The 18515-nt window shown below is 45.8% G+C and overlaps 1 protein-coding gene across 2 annotated transcripts in view; it reads left to right on the top strand.

Moving 5' to 3' along the window:
• PLPP3 (phospholipid phosphatase 3) overlaps positions 1–18515 on the top strand; it is an 85527-nt gene that overhangs the window by 22549 nt on the left and 44463 nt on the right. Inside the window, exons 1-2 of one of the 2 annotated variants that reach the window (XM_007089883.2) lie at positions 3944–3948; positions 11730–11732. The exons of the other annotated variant lie outside the window; for it this stretch is intronic. Coding sequence (XP_007089945.1) covers position 3948; positions 11730–11732 — 4 coding nt within the window. The 5' untranslated portion in view covers positions 3944–3947. Of the gene's footprint in view, positions 1–3943; positions 3949–11729; positions 11733–18515 lie in introns of those variants that run through there. 2 annotated transcript variants of the gene reach the window in all.

Genomic DNA, 18515 nt, shown 5'->3' with positions numbered 1-18515 from the left:
CCAGCTGCTCTTGCTAAAGGAAGGTGTTTTCCAGTTGGGAGAGAGTGTGCACGCTGGGGTTTTGTCTTTAATGCATTCCAGTGTTCTGAGGCAAAACTTGCCCAAGAGATTAAGCTGAGCATATTAACCAATATCATTTAAAGTTGATTAAAACTATCATCTTAATTAAATACAAGGGAACAAGAAGTTCTCAGTCTTCTGGTAGCAATTAAAGACTAAAGAGTCAATTTGAAGTTGTTTTTGCAACTCTTAAAATAATACTCCGTCTCCCCCCTCCCATGAAACAGAGTTTCTTAGCTATAGACATGCCCTCACATTGAGGTTTTTGAAAGCTGTTAGGACTACAGACCTGCTGGCCAACGCTTCTGCTGCCAAGGCATCGGAGTTCTCAAAAGCAAGAGGGTTCAAGCTCAGGATACGCTGATTTGGAAAGAGAGCCCAAACAAAGGGCCTTTTGAGGCAGGAAACGGGGCTTTGGCTTCAGCACAGAGCAGTGTGGGATTGGAACAGCGCCCCGGGACTTGCCGAGGAGGAGAGGGACTATGGGATCGATGGAGGAAGTATAAACTTTCCCCATACAGTGAGAGTTTATTCCAAAACCCTCGAAAGTCGGTTTCAGAAGCTGTTGTCTTTCCTCTGTCCGCTTAATCTGCACAGCCTGTATAGTGCGGACTTAACACTAGTATGTCTTTTAGCAGAAGACGGAAATGATCCGTGAAGGTACACACAGACATGACCACTCTCGCAAGGATGTCTGACCTGAGACCAAAGGTTTTCCTTTCGCCACCCAAAGTGACTGCGTTCATGAATTCATTGATTCACCCGCTTATCTGTGCAACATTTTCTCATCACCTGCTATCCGCTAGGTTGATGGAGCTGAGTTAAAGGAGTACGATTCCAGTACAAAGGAGCTTAAACTTGAGTTGACCAGAGCGCGAAGACTTGAAGTCTAGGAGACTGCCTTTCTTCATAAGCACCCACCACCGCGTTCACATACGTGTGGCCCTCTCCCAACCAACAGGCTTTTAAATTTGACCTTCCCTGAAGTGAGACTTCAGTAGTCGCCTCACAGATTTTCTAAACAGCAGCAACCCCACCAACAGATGGAGCCCTGCAGGGACGGTTCGGTTAGAGAAGGGCTATAAACATGGAGGAGACTCAGCGATATAACTCACGGAAGAGAAGATAAATTCTGGCAGAGCCCATTCATTTTTTTTTTTTCCTTTTCTTCATTTTTATGTATCTAAACAGTACCTACTAAGCAAAAACGTCCATGAGCAGTAAAGACCCACTTCCTGTCAACTGCTTCGTAAGGTTGGAGCAGGGGGCGTGGGGGTCGAGATAGAACAATGGGAACAACGAAAGGAAATGAGTGGGTTTGGCAGAACCTTTGACAACAGACAGGATTCTGGGAGGGCCTGGGTCAACCGGGACTGTCACCTAGACGAGGCGCAGCGACTCTGGGTCACACATTTGGAAAACTAAGATTTCAGGGCAACAGGACTCAGAGATGTGAGCAAGGAGGGACAGTTTTTCGTAGATTAGTGATCTTAACTATTTGTGCTCTGTGCCCCAGATGGGTGGTGTCAGTAATGTAGTCCATGCTAAGAGGCTCCTGAGAGTCAAGATCTAAGCCTCTGCCTTGTAGCATTATTTGTGGTGGCAGTTAACGAGTATTGTTCCTCCCCTAGTAGTTTCACGGACGCGCTTGACCAACAAAGTCCAGCACACTTGAATTCAGAGGTGCCAGGGCTTTGAATCTGCATCCAGGCTAGGTTATTCTCACCCTAGTTAGGTGTTGTCATGAGATGTAGGGACAGCATGTCTCTCTCTTTTGATTCAGGTGGACTTAATTCGCTTTGACAACTGGACTCAATCAGAGACATTATAACAGCTGATTGGTTTATTGAACAATGACATTTAGAAGAAAAGTGTCCCATGTGTTTGTAGATATCTGGACCACGCACACAACTTTTCTTTCCCTCTTTGAATGAGAGCATTTTGTATGGTGGTTTAAGATTTGGAGAAAATACCATATTCCTATATATATTGGGAGAGAAACAGAATAGCTATAGGTCTATGTAGAACCCTGAGAGTGAAATCTGAGGCAGGGACTTTCTCTTTTTACTTCTGTATTCCTGTTGCCTAACTCAGGGCCTGGTATACATAAATTGTTCAGTAAAAATTGAAAAAAAAAACCAAACAGATAAACTGAAGTGATTTTTACACTAGCATAAATGTTATAGCCTTTCTTTTTTTTAAATAATGTCTTTTTTTAAGTTTTTAAAAAAAAATTTTTTTTGTTTTATTTATTTTTGAGAGAGAGAGACAGCATGAGCAGGGGAGGGACAGAGAGAGAGAATCTCTCAGACACAGAATCTGAAGACAGGCTCCAGGCTCTGAGCTAGCTCTGAGCACAGAGCCTGCTGCGGGGCTCGAACTCACGAACTGCGAGATAATGTCCTGAGCCAAAGGCGGACGCTTAACTGACTGAGCCACCCAGGTGCCCCTGTAGCCTTTCTTTCTAAACCTATCAGTTTCTTTTTCATCACTGATGTTTTAAACTCGCCCAAATTTGGGAAAAAGGGAGAAAATCACTCATATCCACCACCTGACACAAATTCTACCACCATTTGGGCATATATCCTGTTAGCCATTTTTATTTGAGTTTCTTTTAATTTTTTAGGTATATATATGTAAATATATATATGTATGATTTTCTGTGTTGCAAAGAATTGCCATAATCAAAGTTATTCATCTTTACCCTTATTCAGAATTAAGGATTACCCTGTAACCCTGTACCTTTCCTCCCCGCTTCTCCCCCAGATTGATTCTCTCTCTGGGGTAGTACTGTTGGCCCTGTTTGCTAGGGCTTCTATTAACAAAGTACCACACACTGAGTGGCTTAAACAGCAGAAATCTATTGTCTTACAACTCTGGCGGCTAGAAGTCCAAGATCAAAGTGATGCACAGTGGTTCCTTCTGAGGGCTGTGAGGGAAGAGGTGTTCCATGTCTCCTTGGCCGAAGATGGTGATCTTCCTGGGCCCTTGGCGTTCTCTCTCCATGTGCCTCTCTACGTCCAGATATCCCATTTTATTAGGTCACTTGTCATGTTGGATTGGGATCCACCCTGATGACCTCACTGTGAATTACCTCTGTAAAGACCCCATCTCCAAATAAAGTCTCACACTCTGAGGTCCACACATGTTGGGGATGGGAGGAGGAGACACTTCAAGCCATAACACTCTTCCATTTATATGCGAGGAAAACAAGTCCCAAGTCAAGTAACTGGAGCTTTGAACCTAGGCTTCTGTGACTCTGAAATGTGCATTATCCTCACATCCTGTTTTCTACTCATGAATTGAGAATGCCATGAACGGTGGGAAAAAAAAAATGTCTTCCTTGATGTGATTTTGATTAGTGTGAGACAATGTTTGATGATGGTTAGTAACTGCTAAATTTAACTGCTTGACCCTTGGAACCTGGGTAATCATGTTATCTAAAAATGAAGAGAAGTACAATACACTATGCTTTGTGAAACCTTTCTATTGTTCTGCGGTGTTTGCTAAACCTGTTGCACAGATTGTTCCATTCCTCTTGGCTCCGTGGCATCCCAATGATTCCCTGGCAGTCGGATCACATTTCAGAGTGAAAAACCTATCAATATTACATAGTGGTCATCCGTTTTTATCTTGTTTCTCTTTTTCGTAGATCCCTTTTAGTTTTTCGTTCTTTGGCGTGACTATGGCCAACTAGGAGTACACACGTGCGTACGTGCTACACCCCCACATACATACTATTGGTAAGGAAAGTAACATTTATTCAGTAATGTCTAATACGTGGGCCATCCTCAAAATGGCAGAATGGGCCCAGTATGTCTTTTATAGGTGTTTTGGATCCAGGATCTAATCAAATTTCACTCAGCATATTTGATGACTGCCTCTTCAGTCTCAAAGGAGACCAACGATCTGCAGCAGATTCTTTTCTTTCTTTTTTTATAACATTGAATTTATTGAGGGGTTCTGGCGAGTTGTGCGAAAGACTGCCCCACACTTTGGGTTTTTCTGTTTCCTTATGACTCGATTCATCCAAGTTTGGCGTGAACATCACATACACCCCAATAGGCCCCAGGGAAGGCCAGACCCAGCGTAACAGTGCCCAGCTGATGTCATCAGCCAGGCCATGGTCCTGAGGATGCCATGCTCACAAGAAATCCAAGGCCCCTGTTGAAGCTATCGAGTAGAGGAGGTTGCACGGGGCCTGCTCAGCCTTCTCCATGAGGCAGGAGTGGAAATGGCCCTTAGATTCAGGCCTGGCTGACCCTGAAGCCTGTAAGTAGTGACCTTTGGGGTCGTGCTGTACATAAATACCTGAGTCCCTTTTTCACTGGGTGCGCTCGGGCAGATCACTCTTCTTTTTCTTAACTTCCTCACATGAGTTTTAAAAAAGGGTTTGACCCGGGATTACCCCCAGCTGCCCTCACATCTGTACTTTGTTCATTGTGGGTGCATAATAATATTGATTGGAAAAAAGTGAATGAAGAGAAGGTGAACCAGTAGTTTCTGTCTGTATGGAGACTATCAATATGAAGTGAAGGCCCCAGGCAGTCCCAAGGGACATTCCATTCAAACCAGCCTGCCGTGCTGAGAAAATCCCCAGTTATTTTCCGTTAGCGGGAAATAATCCAACATCCAAAAGGCAACTGGTGTTTTCGAAAACTCTGCATATGTTGTTGCCCTTGACTGCTTGAAAGGAAATGAAGAGCTCCCACTCGGGGACAAAGGACTCCCCTAATCCTCTTTCTTGGTTCTGATGGGTTTTGTAGGAAAGACCGTCAGCGATCACGATCACCTCTATGAACGGAGTGCACTGTATATATCATGCTGTATGTTTCAACCCCACACTCACCCCTCAGGAGTGGCTCAGCTAGCCCCACCTAACAGATGGCCTTACAGACTTCAGCAGCTTGCCCAACATCACAGGACTAAGAAGAAACCGATCCAAGCTTCAAATGCAAATTGAATCGACCCCAAACCCTGTGTGCTTTTTCTGATCATCTATATTGTCACTCACTCACTCACTTACTCACTCACTCACTCACTCACTCACTCACGTCTCCTCAAAAAGCCAAAGGCTTGGTGACCATCGTGGTAACATATTCGGCAACTGTACGTAAAGTAAACCGTGGCCCTCTTCGTGGGCCAGGATAACACCTGTCTCTCTCCTTGTTACAGAAGGTTCGCCATCCCATAGTCCCGATAGCAACGGTTGTTGGGCGTTTCTGTGTGCCAGGCATTGAATTAAGCATCTTTGCACCCAGTGTCTTATTCCTCTCACGTCACTGTGAGGTGTGCTGACTTGGTTAAGGTGGAGATGAGCCCCAGGCGCGTCTGACTCCCCAAATCCACCTGCTTAGAGCACCACCGAAGCCATGGTAGTTCAGTTGCCCATAGATGGATTGCCCCTTCGGCGGTCTACACCTAGGCGTGCTCCTGAATAGTGCTCTGTGTTAAGATAACCCGAGAGTCTGAACAGAGAGGCCGCAGCAGTCCGTTTCAGAGAAGTGTTTAAAAGCAAAGAGGGAAAGAGCCCCAGACTCTCCCGGAGAGCAGGCAGTGTTTATTTGAGTTGTGCTGGCCAGGACCTAGCATGGCGTCAGGGCTGTGGGAGGCCTTAATACATCTTATTCAGAATTGATGGGGATGTGTCTAAAAAATGCAGAAGGCTTTTCCTCGGGAAGGTGGTTGGTCACACCTCAGTTAGCAGGGAGCATTAGTTCTAAGGGCCCTGTGCTCCAGTCTGTCCTCCACGTGGCTGCCAGAGTCATCTTTGTAAAGCAGCCTGGCCATGCCACTGCCTAGCCTAGACCTCTTCCTTCATTTTGAGTCTCTGCTGTGTACCCAGCACTGCAGAGAATAAAGAAAAAGCCCTGTCTCTGCCGGCTAAGAAATGAGTCTTGTTTGAAAGCCGGGTACATGAAACCTAATTTTAGAGCCGGTCAGAGATCATTTAGTCGAGCTTTTCTTAGAGAGCGTTCTGGAGAGCTACAATTCTTCCAGTCTTGAAGACTCAGCAGAGAACTTTGATGAAGGCTCCAGGGAAAGGGTTTATGCTACATATGCTCTCGGGTGTGACCACAAGGTCCAGTCTCCCCTCTTTAACAGATCAGGAGGCACAATGAGGAACGGAGGCTGTAAGTTGAGAAACACTCCGACCTTGGGCTCTTTCAAAACCCAGCCCAGGGCTCTGTCTGCTGTATAGGGAACCACTCTATTTCTCTGTGTTCAGACTAGACAGGCTTAAGGCACATATTTTCTTCTGGATCTTGAAACCATATGTTTCTCAGGCTTTTCCTCCCCTTCTAAGATAGGCCTCTGATGTTTGGTGCCTGAAATCATCCTGTTGCGTTTTTGGTGCCATCTTGGCGAAGAGACTGGAAAGCAAAGTTGACCATGAGGCAAAAGAGAAAGCGAGGAAGAGCCGCGGGTTTGTAGTCTCACAGGATCCCTGGGTAAGAAAGGCTGGCTTTTCTGTTGGGATGTCACTGCATCGCTAGACAGCAAGCTCTTCTGAGGGCAGGAACCCTGTTTTTTTCCCCTCGGTTGTCCCCTTCTCTCACACAGTAGGTGCTCAGCAAACATTTGATGTTCATTGTGGTTCAAAATTGTAATCATTTGGTGTATGCATATATAAATTGCATTTTATGTATATTATTCGTCAATTTTTTTAAATTTTTTTATTAAAAAAAATTTTTTTTTAACGTTTATTTATTTTTGAGACAGAGAGAGACAGAGCATGAACAGGGGAGGGGCAGAGAGAGAGGGAGACACAGAATCCAAAACAGGCTCCAGGCTCTGAGCTGTCAGCACAGAGCCCGGCGCGGGGCTCGAACTCACAGACCGTGAGATCATGACCTGAGCCGAAGTCGGACGCTTAACCGACCAAGCCACCCAGGCGCCCCCGTCAATTTTTTTTAAAGCCCTTGAGTTCGACAGTGAAATTGCTTTTACTTTTTAGAGCAGTGATTCCCAAATCACCTGGGAATAGAATCATTTCAAAGGCTCATTAAAAATGAGAATTCTCAGGCCCTTGTCTTGGGAATTCTGATTGAGTTATTAAGTAGGTCTGGGTAGGGCCTGGAATGTATTTTTTCATGAGTGCCCCTGATGATTTTGTTGATTGGCCAGATCTGAAAGGTCGCTGTCCAGAGGATAACTTGGTTCAATCCCCAGCTTTACACTTAAAGACAGCCATGAAAATAAGCACTAGCCTTCAGGCCTGGAGCCTTGAAACAAAGCGTGCTGAGAAATGCAGAAAGGTTATGCGCAGAACAATTGGCCAGTATACCTGGTGTCAGACTGAGAGGGGGTGATGGAGAGAAATGATTTGGAACCCTAATTAGACCTGCTCCCTAGTTCTCAAACCTGCGGCTCTAAGCCCCCTGCTAATTGGCAGTCCCTTAATAGATTAGGACTTGGCATCGGGCTTGCATGTTATTATAAACCACACACAGAAAAACCCAGTGGCTGAGGAACTCCTGCCAAACCCAGGCCTGGGTTTTTGTGAAGCTTTTGAAGTGCACTGGTCTTTCAGTATTTTGTATAGTCAGTGTACTGAAAGGCATCAAACCGTTCCTTTGGATGGGATTTGTGAAGGGCCAGTTTGTTGAATACTTAATTCCCCGAGACCCATTCTGTCATCTTGATGGACAAGCAGGGGCCCACATACATGGTTTTGCTCCCAGCGGTACAAGGAGTGTGATAGGAGAGATGATTTCTCACGGTTCCTGTCCTGTGCTCAGCAATCTGTCCCCCTCCCCACCGTGCTTTGGGGGGAAGGAAGAAACAGAGGGCATCTACTCTTGTGTCATGCCCAGCTGTTTAACACCCCGTCTTAGGAAATCCTTAGAGCAGCCCTTCCAGGCTGCATGACCTCTTTTGAGGATCCGGAGGTTCTGAGAATTCACTAATCTAGGGTCACAGTGCCACAACAGAGAAGGGAGGGACTCCTATCTAGGTCCGCTAATTCCAAACTGTCACCAAACTGGACCAAACCCGGAAAACCATTTTTCGTTTTGCTTGGTGGTCAGTTGATTAAGATGGCTGTGGGGGGCGTCTGGGTCGCTCCACCGTCGGACTCTTGATTTTGTCTCAGGTCACAATCTTGCGGATCGTGAGTTCAAGACCCGCATTGGGCCCCGTACTGGCAGCATGGAGCCTGGTTGGGATTCTCTCCCTCTCTCTCTGCTCCTCCCCTTCTAATGCTCTCTCTCTCTCTTTCTCAAAATAAATAAATAAAACAAACAAAAGATGGGGTATGAAACAGTTTTCTGTCGTTGACCTCCTGAGCCAGGGATACCTGTGGGTAATATATGCACTTACAGTGTTCCCCTTTCCCCTGAAGTTCTGTAGTAGGGTCCCTACTCTGGGGTGAGGCTGCCCCTTACAGAGAGCCACATTGTGCAGGCGGATGAGTGGCTGGAGAAGGCGGGCTCTCGAGTGTGCAGAGCCCTGTTCCAGGCTTCCGAAGGCAGTCAGGTATTCCTCAGGCCTCCGAGCAGTCCCAGGGGCCTTGCTCTCTGCTCTCGTCTGCCCAATTAGGTTCCAGTTAGAGGCCCTTCCATTTCTTTCCAAGTCCATTTCCACAAAGGGAGAGCTGTAGTGGAGGCCGAGATTTCCATGAAAACCTTCCAATTTTCAGGCACACATACCAGGCAGCTCTCATGGCAATACCATGGTGAAGGGGAATAATGTTATTTGGCATTTCGCCCTTAAAAAAAATGTATGTGTGGGGGGCGGGGGGCGGGTAGGGAGGCTGTGGGAGGATGGGCAGAGAGAACAGTGGGGGCTTTGTAATTTACTGCTACAGAGAGGTCAGGTGGGCAGGGCCATGAGGGGAGGTGGGGTGCAGAGGAGGCCTGAACGCTCCCCTCTCCACCTTGGGATTCACTACCTGCTTCTCCCCTTTTGCCTGATTCACACATTTTGAGAGGTTGTAAGGAGGAAGTTGAGTAGTTTTTATGTTTCTATTTGGAAGAAGGACTCTAGACATTCTGTCCCTCTGAGGGAAGCTGGCTCCTTGCTGCTTTGCAAGGATTAAGGGCCTGGTTTCCAGTACCATTGAAGAAACATCCCAGGAACTACCCTTTTCTCTCAACAGCTGAAAAATGCATCACAGAGCAGTGGCTTCCTGGAGAGTTTTGGCAAAAGAGCTTCCCTCTGGAACAATAGGGTTCCTATAGCAAACCACCTAGGGTTTTGGTTTTTTGTTTTTTTTTTTTTTTTTTTTTTTTTTTTTTTTTTTACTGCTGCCAGTTCTCCTGTATCTGAATGCCCACATTTTGTTATCCCCATCCTAGTGGGGGGAGGGGGGCTGCCAGAGCAACTGAGGGTGGCCCCAGAGACATTTCTGGGATTTCTTACTACAGAAGGCCAGCCAGTTCACCAGAGGCACCCCCTTCTCAGTCTGGGCAAAAGCACCTAAAGATAGGAAGTGCGGTGACTGCACAGGACTGTGCAAAGCCAGTCTGACCCGGTGGCATTTCTGCTTTGCTGTTCTGTGACCGTGTTTCTGATCTTCAGTTTGGGCCTTTGCAAACCCTAGGTGGTGCCACTTATGTGGAAGGGGTTCCTAGGAGGAATAAAAGAGGCTCAGCTCTAAATCACCTAGGAGAGTATCCAGTTGGCTGCAGTAGCTGATGCGAATTCCCACCTGCTTCCAACCCACACTGCATTTTTGCTGATAACCTGCTTCTTTGACAGAGCCAAGAGCTGCCGATCATTAATTCACTTTGGATGGGAAGGCCTGCAGATTTGGGGATGTTTTCTGAAGCTCGTGTTTATAAATGAGCACCTTTGAATTCTGGAGGGTTCTGCTTGGCCAGTCTCTCTTCCCCAACTGAAAGCAGCACCGCTCCTCAGTTACCCCAGGGGCATAGCGGGCAGGTGGCGAATCCGCCCTATAAGGACGCCATGGGAATGAAGCCTGCAGTTTGTTTATAGAATGCCTATAGGCTAAAGGCAAAAACTCTCCTGAATTAGAAATGTCCCTAAGCCACCTGATGAAACCACCCCTTTCATTTTGCACATGAAGAAACAGAGCCTGAGAGAGCAGAAGTGAATCTCTGTATAGTTAGCCAGCCGCGGAATGAACACTGATGAATACGGGTCATTATTATTGTCAATTATTGTTAGTTGGTATTAGTTTTTGAGGTCGCCTTGCCAACAGAAACTTCCCTTGTACACCCAACTCACTTGTGGTAGCAGGTGTCTCTTCACCGAGTCAGGGACTAGTGTGGAGACCATTTTCTTCTCTAGGACCCTGGCTGAGCTGACCCAGCTCCGACTGCTTGAGACTTCATTAGTCAGTAGGTGAAAGGTTGCCTAATTCACTAGGATAGTCACACAGTGTAGAATGACCCTGATCCTTCTATTTGGATTTGACTTACTTCCATTTAGAGTAATCCTGGTGATTACTATAGATCCTTTCTTAAACTAGAAACCTAGTTTAAGGGTTGGGGAAACCTTCCCCTTTTGGGGGGAAACCCCAAATAAGACATTTCTTCTGGAGTGAACAACATTTTTAACTGCCAGTTCTCCCTTTGTAGCATCTTTTCAGCATCTGTGAAATTAGATGGGCTCCCTCAGACTCCTTTTCTCATTTTTCCTCAGGGTTAAAACTTGGGTAGGAAATGAGGGTAGGTTGCAACAGCAGTATTGTTAATTGGCTCGTCGGGGTGGTGGTGGGGGGGTGGTTTCCAGTTCTGAATTTTTATTTTTTTATTTTTATTTTTTTTTATTAAAATTTTTTGTGTGTGTGGCCTTACCTACATTGTTGGCGTTCAGATGACAGCAAGGAATCTTTGAAATGTGTTTACTGGATTAGTCAATAAACTGGTACTGCGCGTCTGCTGGCTTTCGCGACACGTGCTAACACATGTCCTGGACGTTCCTGTCATGCTGCATCATGAGTACGCCTCCCCAGATGCGTGTGCTGTCCCCCGAGCGTGCACTCTTAGAGGGCAGGGGCCACCTCTTATTAATTTCTGTAGCACGTAATTCTCTCAGTAAGGACCCTCCTTCAAAAGCAGCCTTTTTCTCCTTCACTTTCTTCACCACCCAGTGCAGTTCAGAAAACTCGGGGCCTACACCAAGCCTCAGATGTCGGGGAAAGAAGTTTGCCTTGTACTTTAATCAGGTGTTTTGTAATGCCATCCACTCCCTGGATACTTCTAAAAGAAAATGTGGCCCCACAAGTACAACACATAGGGAGGAAATACACTACAAATTAAAAAGTGATTAGCGCGCATTTAGGCAGAAGGTCAAAGGGATTATTTTGGACTTCAAACTTTTCAGCTTTTAGGGGCCTTGTATTCGGTTTCAGAATTGCATCCCTGAATTATTTGTGCAGGTGGCAGCTGTCAGATTTGAAGGAGGTTTCTGGGTTTTACAAAAGGAACGTTTGACAGGCTGGGGAATGGGGAGTGTGCTCCTGGCGTGAGGCTGGTCTTATCCCTGAAGCTGGAATCGCTCCAGCTTTACTGAACTCCAGTGCCGGTCCTTGTCTTGAGCTGACACAGCCCTGACCAGGGTAGTCTGGCCACCTTCTTGAGCAAACCAGTCAAGCCGGCTGATACAGCTGGATAGTAGATTTGCAGGCTGGGAGGGCAGGGAACTCACCTCTGTTAAATACCTACCATGTGATCTGTCATCCTCCCAGCTCTTCCAAGTGGGTATTGACCTCCTCTTTTGAAAATTGGGGCTCTGAGAAATTAAGCAGCTTGCTGAAGTTTGCATAGATTTCAAGCGGCAAAACTGGTTTCCAAACCCGGATCCGAGTTGCCTTCTTGAGATTTGTGCCCTTCCTCTGATTGGGAGCTCTCTCCTGGGCAGTGGCTCCCAAGAGGATCACAGGAAGTGGGTCAGAGGTGTGCTGAAATGGATCCCTTAGCCCTCGGGGTGGCCGGGCAGGGTGGGGTGGGGCGGGGCAGCTGAATCACTGAGTGGCGGCCTCTGCGGCTTACCTGGGGCTGCCCCACAAAGTGTTTTCTGATAGTTTCACTACCTGAAAAAGATGAGGAAACTGAAAATTTGGGGTCTTAGCCGTCATCCAGCCCAACAGCCAGAGGCTTGAAGCTGGTTAGGTTCCCCGTAAATAACTCCCGATGGATTTGTCTGCTCTTCATGAGGTTGTGTGGTCGTGTGTTGTTTCGGGGGATTGTGTTAGAAAAACAGGATTGGAGATGTGAGAGAGATCAGATTAAAACTCCGAAGGGTGGGGGAAAAGGATTTACAAGCCATACACTGTATCTGGGGCAGAGCCAGGTCATCTGGATTTTAGTTTATTTCCTTTATGCATTTCTCCAATATACGTTTGTGGAGCACTCGCTAGGCACCAGGAATTAGTCTTTTTGTGCGGGGTATGCAGAGATGAATAAAATATGAACCCTTTTCTGAAGAGACTATCAGCTGATGTAGGGGGCTTACAGAAAAAGGAATAATTAACGGTGCTAGGATGTGATGGATAAATCCTTGGATTTATAGTTGAACACATAGATAGGGTTAAGATGAAAACATATACATGGGTGGGGGGGGGGCCTGGGTGGCTCAGCTGGTTAAGTGTCTGAGTCTTGATGACTCCGGTCATCATCTCACGGTTTGTGAGTTCAAACCCCAGTCGTGCTCTGTGCTGACAGTGCAAAGCCTGCTTTGGATTCTCTCTCTCATTCTCTCTCTCTCCCTCTCTCTCTCTCTGCCCCTCCCCTGCTCTCTCTCTCTCTCTCTCTCTCTCTCTCTTAAATAAATACACATTTAAAAAAATTTAAGCAATGGGTGTCCAAACCGAGCATCTCTGCCAGCCAGATTTGGCCATGGGCTGCCAGTTTGTGACCTTTGACCTAGGTTGGACCATGCAGCTGGGCCCTGGTGGCCTTGGATTGCCTACCAGCGTGATTTTGTTCTCACAGCGTCTCCAGTAACACTCCAACTCTTCATTTTTGGCACCGCGTCTGGCTCCAGTCTTGCCTTTTGACTATCTCGAACTTTGGCCCTCCCAGGTGTCTGATGTCCTGCCAGTCCACATGTTGTTTATTTTACCGCCATGTGAACCTGGCGTTTTGTGTACACCTGGGCAGCGTGGCTGGGGTGGGAGCACGCCTGCTGACACATGTGTGCGTAACTGTTGGGAAAATAACATTTTTTTTCACCCTCGTGGACTTCCCTCCCATTCAGCCTTGTGCGATCCTTTGATGACACGTGGCAGGGTTCCTGCCGTGATATTTCTTCTCTGCATCAGGGTGCCAGGTCCTGCTAACCACTGCTGAAGCCCCTTCTGTTTATACAATCCCAAGAAGTCCCTGGAATTGCAGGATTTTATGAGCATGCTTTTCCCATGGGATCAGATTGCATTTGGGAAGGAGCTGGCAAACCCACAGCTGAGTGAGTGAGCTTTTGACTGAACGCTGATCACATCTTATACCTGCTTAAAAGCTTTCAGTGGCTTCCTGTCACCTACAGGAGCAGGAGCTAACACGGAGCCAGGCAATTGGATATTTTATAAACTGTGTCTTCGTGCATTGGGAACTATTGTACAGGTCCTGTTGTACGACGATGAAGCTCAGAGAGGTAAACTGACTTGCCCAAGGTCATACCATAAACATGGCAGGTGGTAGAAGTAAGACGTGAAATCCTGTCTGCTTGACTCTGGAACCTGACTTGCCCAAGGTCATACCGTAAGCGTGGCAGGTGATAGAGGTAAGAGGTGAAATCCTGTCTGCCTGACTCTGAAGTTCACAGATAAATTGAAAAAAAAGTAACTCTGCCAGAGTAGCTTACATGGCTCAGTGAATCCTTTGTAGAAGAGATATCTAAGTCTCACAGGATGAATAGGAGTTTGCCAGCGGTAGTTTAATCCACATGTTAAGACATCATTTCCTGGAGTTGTTAGGAAGATTAAATGTGGTTATTTATGTAAGAGCTAATAAAACCCCATGCACACTTGGGATTCTTGCTGTGTCCTAGCTCTGGGGAGCCATATTGGAAATAAACACATTGGGTCATAACAGAGACTGAGGCAGGAGAGTAGGTGGATCTGAGAGATCCAGAGAGATCAAGAGAGTAGGTGGTAAGTCCATCTCAACATATAAGGGAGAGCCCTGCTTTTTATCCTCGTTCAGGGTCAGCCTACACTTTTCAGAGCTTTGTAGCTTTGCTAATCTCTACATAGACATACTTCCTATGTACTTAGCAAGAAAGGCTAACTGGCCCCATCTCTGAATGAACTCTAAGGGTCTTGGTATTCTATGATATATCCTGGTTACACTGGCTATCAGCAGTGGCAAATTATAATCTCTCTGACTCTCAATTCTTTGGCTGTATATTAATAATTATTTTAGAGGATTGTTTTGAGAGTTACATCCGTTGACTTATACAGAGCTCCTGGCACGTAGTATGGGTACCCAGTGAATGCATATTACTCTCGTCCTTATTGAAAAGAGGGGTCAAAAGAGGAAGGAGGTGACCCAGTTTGACCTGGGGAAGAGAATTATAAGTCCTTTTAACTTTGGTAGTTGTGTATTACTAGAAATATCACGTCGAGGGGTGCCTGGCTGGCTTAGTCGGTAGAGCATGTGGCTCTTGATCTCAGGGTCATGAGTTCGAACCACACATTGGGTGTAGGGCTCACTCAAAAATTAGACATATCATGTCGACAAAAGAGGGCTGGGACTCTCTTCATGAAAGGTCTGAATCATGCTGTTGGCTAGTTTGTTTTTTAGGGGTGGATCTGACACCCCTTTCAAAATCCAAATGAAAAGGCCAAAATAGCGCTAAGAGTTTTAAGGTGGCTGATATTATTTTGGAGAATAAAGTGGGTTTTTTCCCTTTAAGCACTTCCAAATAAGAAAGGCCATCCAAAGTTCTTTTTCACATCCATGATTAGACTAAAGACAGATGTCCCTTTGTCATGGAACCGGAGACTTTCCAACGTTGAGAAACTCAGAAACAGTGTGGTTTCTCGATACTGTGTGTCCCCAGCACCTAACAGTGCCCAGTACTCAGGAACTGTCAGTACGTGTTTGTGGAATTGCATTGAAGGCCTTGGATTTGGGCTCAGGAAACCCGGCACCGGGACCAGATCTGCCACTAATGTCTTTGTTTCTCCCATGGAGTTGCTTTCGGTTATGACAGTCTTCTTTTTGTAAAGAAAGGTCTGGACCTTCCAGCTTTGAAGAATGACCATTTGTCAAGGCAAACCCCTAGACCCAGAATATTGCATGTTCACACCAGCCTACAGCGAGTGTTTTTCATGGCAGCCCTTTTCAAAGGTAGGAAACGCCTTCATAGTAAACTCAGTTTTGTCTCATCTGGATTGTGTCCAGTACAAAAATCTGGACAAATAATCGTAAACCAAAGAAAGTTTGCACACTTCTAAGACCAGTAGCAATTAATTACTTTAAATAGAAACCCTGTCACTTACAAGCAACATAAATATTTGTATTTTGAACCTCTAAGTAGTAGTTGGGTTGACCATTCTGGCCTTAAGCGATTAAAAAAAAAAATCAGTTGGTCATATTTTAACAAGGAATACATTTATAAAGAAAGGGAGGGTCAGGTCATGGAGTAAGAAAACATGAACCAAAAGACAGACAGACCTGGGTTCAAATCCCAGTGACCAACTGACTCAGTGTGGGAACCTTGAACATGTTACAAAACTTCTGGCCTCAGCTTTCTGTTGGGTACAGATGAAAATAATAATGCACATTTTCACAGCTGCTGTGAAAATTCAGATACATTAATTCCTAATTGGATTCCAAGTTTGAACTCAGAAGCCTAATGTCTTCCATCTATATCTATCTTTCTCTTTCTTTCTTTTTTTCTTTTCTTTTCTTTTCTTTTCTTTTCTTTTCTTTTCTTTTCTTTTCTTTTCTTTTCTTTTCTTTCTGTTCTTTTTTTTTGAGAGACAGAGAGAAGTGGGGCTCACACGGGGCTTGAGCTCACCCGATATGGAACTCGAACTCACTAACTGTGAGATCATAACCTGAGCCAAAGTCAGATGCTCCACGACTGAGCCACCCAGGCGCCCTTCCGTCACTATTTCAAACATCTGGTCCACATTGGTGCCATTTGCCGGCTTTGCATTTTAGATGAGCTGCAGTCTTCAGTCTCTGAGCTTCAGTCTTTCATTTGTAAAATGAGCACAAGAGTGAAGTCTACACTGTAGGTAAGATGTAGAAAACTTTGTTGTAGAGTTCTCCCAGCTGCCTGATTGGAGCAGTGAGCCTGCGCTTGATATCCACATACGTGGTCTGCACCCAGTATTCTTCTGTGGGTAGAAGTGTGGGCTTTCTGCAGATATTAGTTTAATTATTATTCTCACAGATCCTGGACTTTGCTTATTCTAAAGTAACCACAGATTGGATGAAATATCAAGTTGGACAACTCCGGGAAAGGCACTCGAAGGACTTGGTATATAGGAGCCACGGGCAGCCCCTTCCTGATGCTCTGAGTCAGGTCCTGCCGTGGGTCCCGCCCAAGTGCAAAGATTTCTTATTCACTCTCCCACCCCCACTCCTTCCCTTTCTAAAAAAGCACTTTGAGAGCAGGAGGCTGTGTTTAATTTTGTGCCAACGTGAAGCTGTGGCTGAAGGGAGCAGGGCTCTGGGGCTGGGTCACTTTGGTAACACTTCCCACATGACTTTATCAATGGGTGGGCCACAAAAACTTATCCTGTGTTTTTTTACACCCCACCCCCAAACCACCCAACCTGCTCAAGTGTTAGTTTTTCAAAGCCCAAGAAGTTTCAAAGGCCCGAACCCAACACAGGGGCCTTTCTTCACGCTTTGATTTTCTGCCCGTTAAGTGTTTGTCAGTGAGTTCGTATTACGCCTCCTCTGCAGCCTACATATCCCAAGAGGTCCCTGGAGGTATAGGAAGTTAATTGATCCTTGATTAAAAGAAGGAGAAGTGCTTTGAATTGGGGTCTAGAATCACCAGATGGTATGTATACACACACACACACACATACACACACACACACACACACACACACACACACACACTTCTTATTTCTACTTTGCAAAAAGCTTGTAATGTACCTTTCATTATAGATAAATCTAAATTCCAGGATATTGGCATCAGAGTGTTGGTTAAATTAGATACTGAGCACAGATGTGTATGTGGTGAATATTCAGTGAGTAATCGCCCATGCTGTTGCCTTGACTGTTCCATATAAAGCATCTTTTTCTTCAAAGGCCATGAAATTTGCTGAGCTTTAACTAATTTATCAATATACCTCGGGGCTTCCTTCTCTGTTTCAAGTGACTCGCTTACTTTAGAAAGCACTCGAAAGTCCGAGTGTCTCTGGTAAGTCACTTTAATCCCTTTGAACCTTCGGGTGACTGAATGTGTTCATTTTTATGACTGTTTCTCCCATTAGCCTTTGGGCCACTTGAAGGTTGGGACTTAAATTCCCTCAGCACAGTGACCCAGTCAGTGCCGAGAACAATAATGGGTATCCAGATTGTCCAGATGGCAGCCCTTCATGTGGGGTTCCTCAGCACAGTTCGGGCACAAAACAGTTATTTAGTAAATGTTAGCTACTCTTGCTGTTGTCTGTGTTGACTCTCTCTTTCTTCCTTTCGTTGTCTACTTGTGTGTCTCTTCCAGCTCTGGAGCCAAATCTAAAATCGTGTTCTCGTAATGGCCATCGGTTGTGATGACTGCCTTATTGAAGTCCCTAAACTACTTTGAGTTTCTTGAGCGTACTTAGTCCCTGGACCCCAGAAACCTCCTACTCACATAAGGGTTCCCTCAAGCCTCCCATCCTCTGTGGGCTATCTTTAGTGTCCCTGGTGGAGAAGTCTTATGGGCCCTCCCCGTAATCTATACATATGTCAGTCTGCCCATTTAGAAATATTTTAGTGCGCTTGTTTTTGTAACTTTCTTAAAATACCATAAGCCTCTTGAGGGCGGGTGCTGTGATGCATTCACCTCTAAGTTCCTAGTCATTAGCACTGGGAATTTTTTGGAAATTAACTGATCAAGAACTATAGTAGTTGGGTATAAAGATGGTGCCAGTGTTGGAAATGGAGATCCTGCTTTGGAAAAGAACAGCCTCTTCTCTGGGTCCTGGAGAGGCAAGGAAGGCATGGTGCTGTGTCTCTTGAGGACCAGCTACCCCGTTGGAGAAAATGCCTATGCTTTTCCCATCAACTGAAGGGAATCCGAGGTTACTCTCTCCTGGAGTGAAGTCAAGACTTGACTGGCATCACCCCCGATCATACCACACATTTTTAGAGGAAACAGGAAAAGCCATTGGGTCTTCTGAATGCTCTCTCCATGCCTTTCAAGAAAATAAACAGAACACATTCAGATCCAACTTCTTGACTGTTTGTGGGCACTGTCCACATGATCAGAACCGGAAGCTCCCCGAGCTTTAGGCAAGGGAGGACAGATGAGAAAGGATTTGGATTGCTCCCAGGTTAAGAGAGGGCAAAGGAACGGAATAAACAGATTTT

The sequence above is a fragment of the Panthera tigris genome, chromosome C1 (genome assembly GCF_018350195.1).
Source record: "Panthera tigris isolate Pti1 chromosome C1, P.tigris_Pti1_mat1.1, whole genome shotgun sequence".
Taxonomy (NCBI): Eukaryota; Metazoa; Chordata; class Mammalia; order Carnivora; family Felidae; genus Panthera; species Panthera tigris.
The sequence above is the reverse complement of the archived record's forward strand: the minus strand, read 5'-3'. Positions and strand labels throughout refer to the sequence as shown.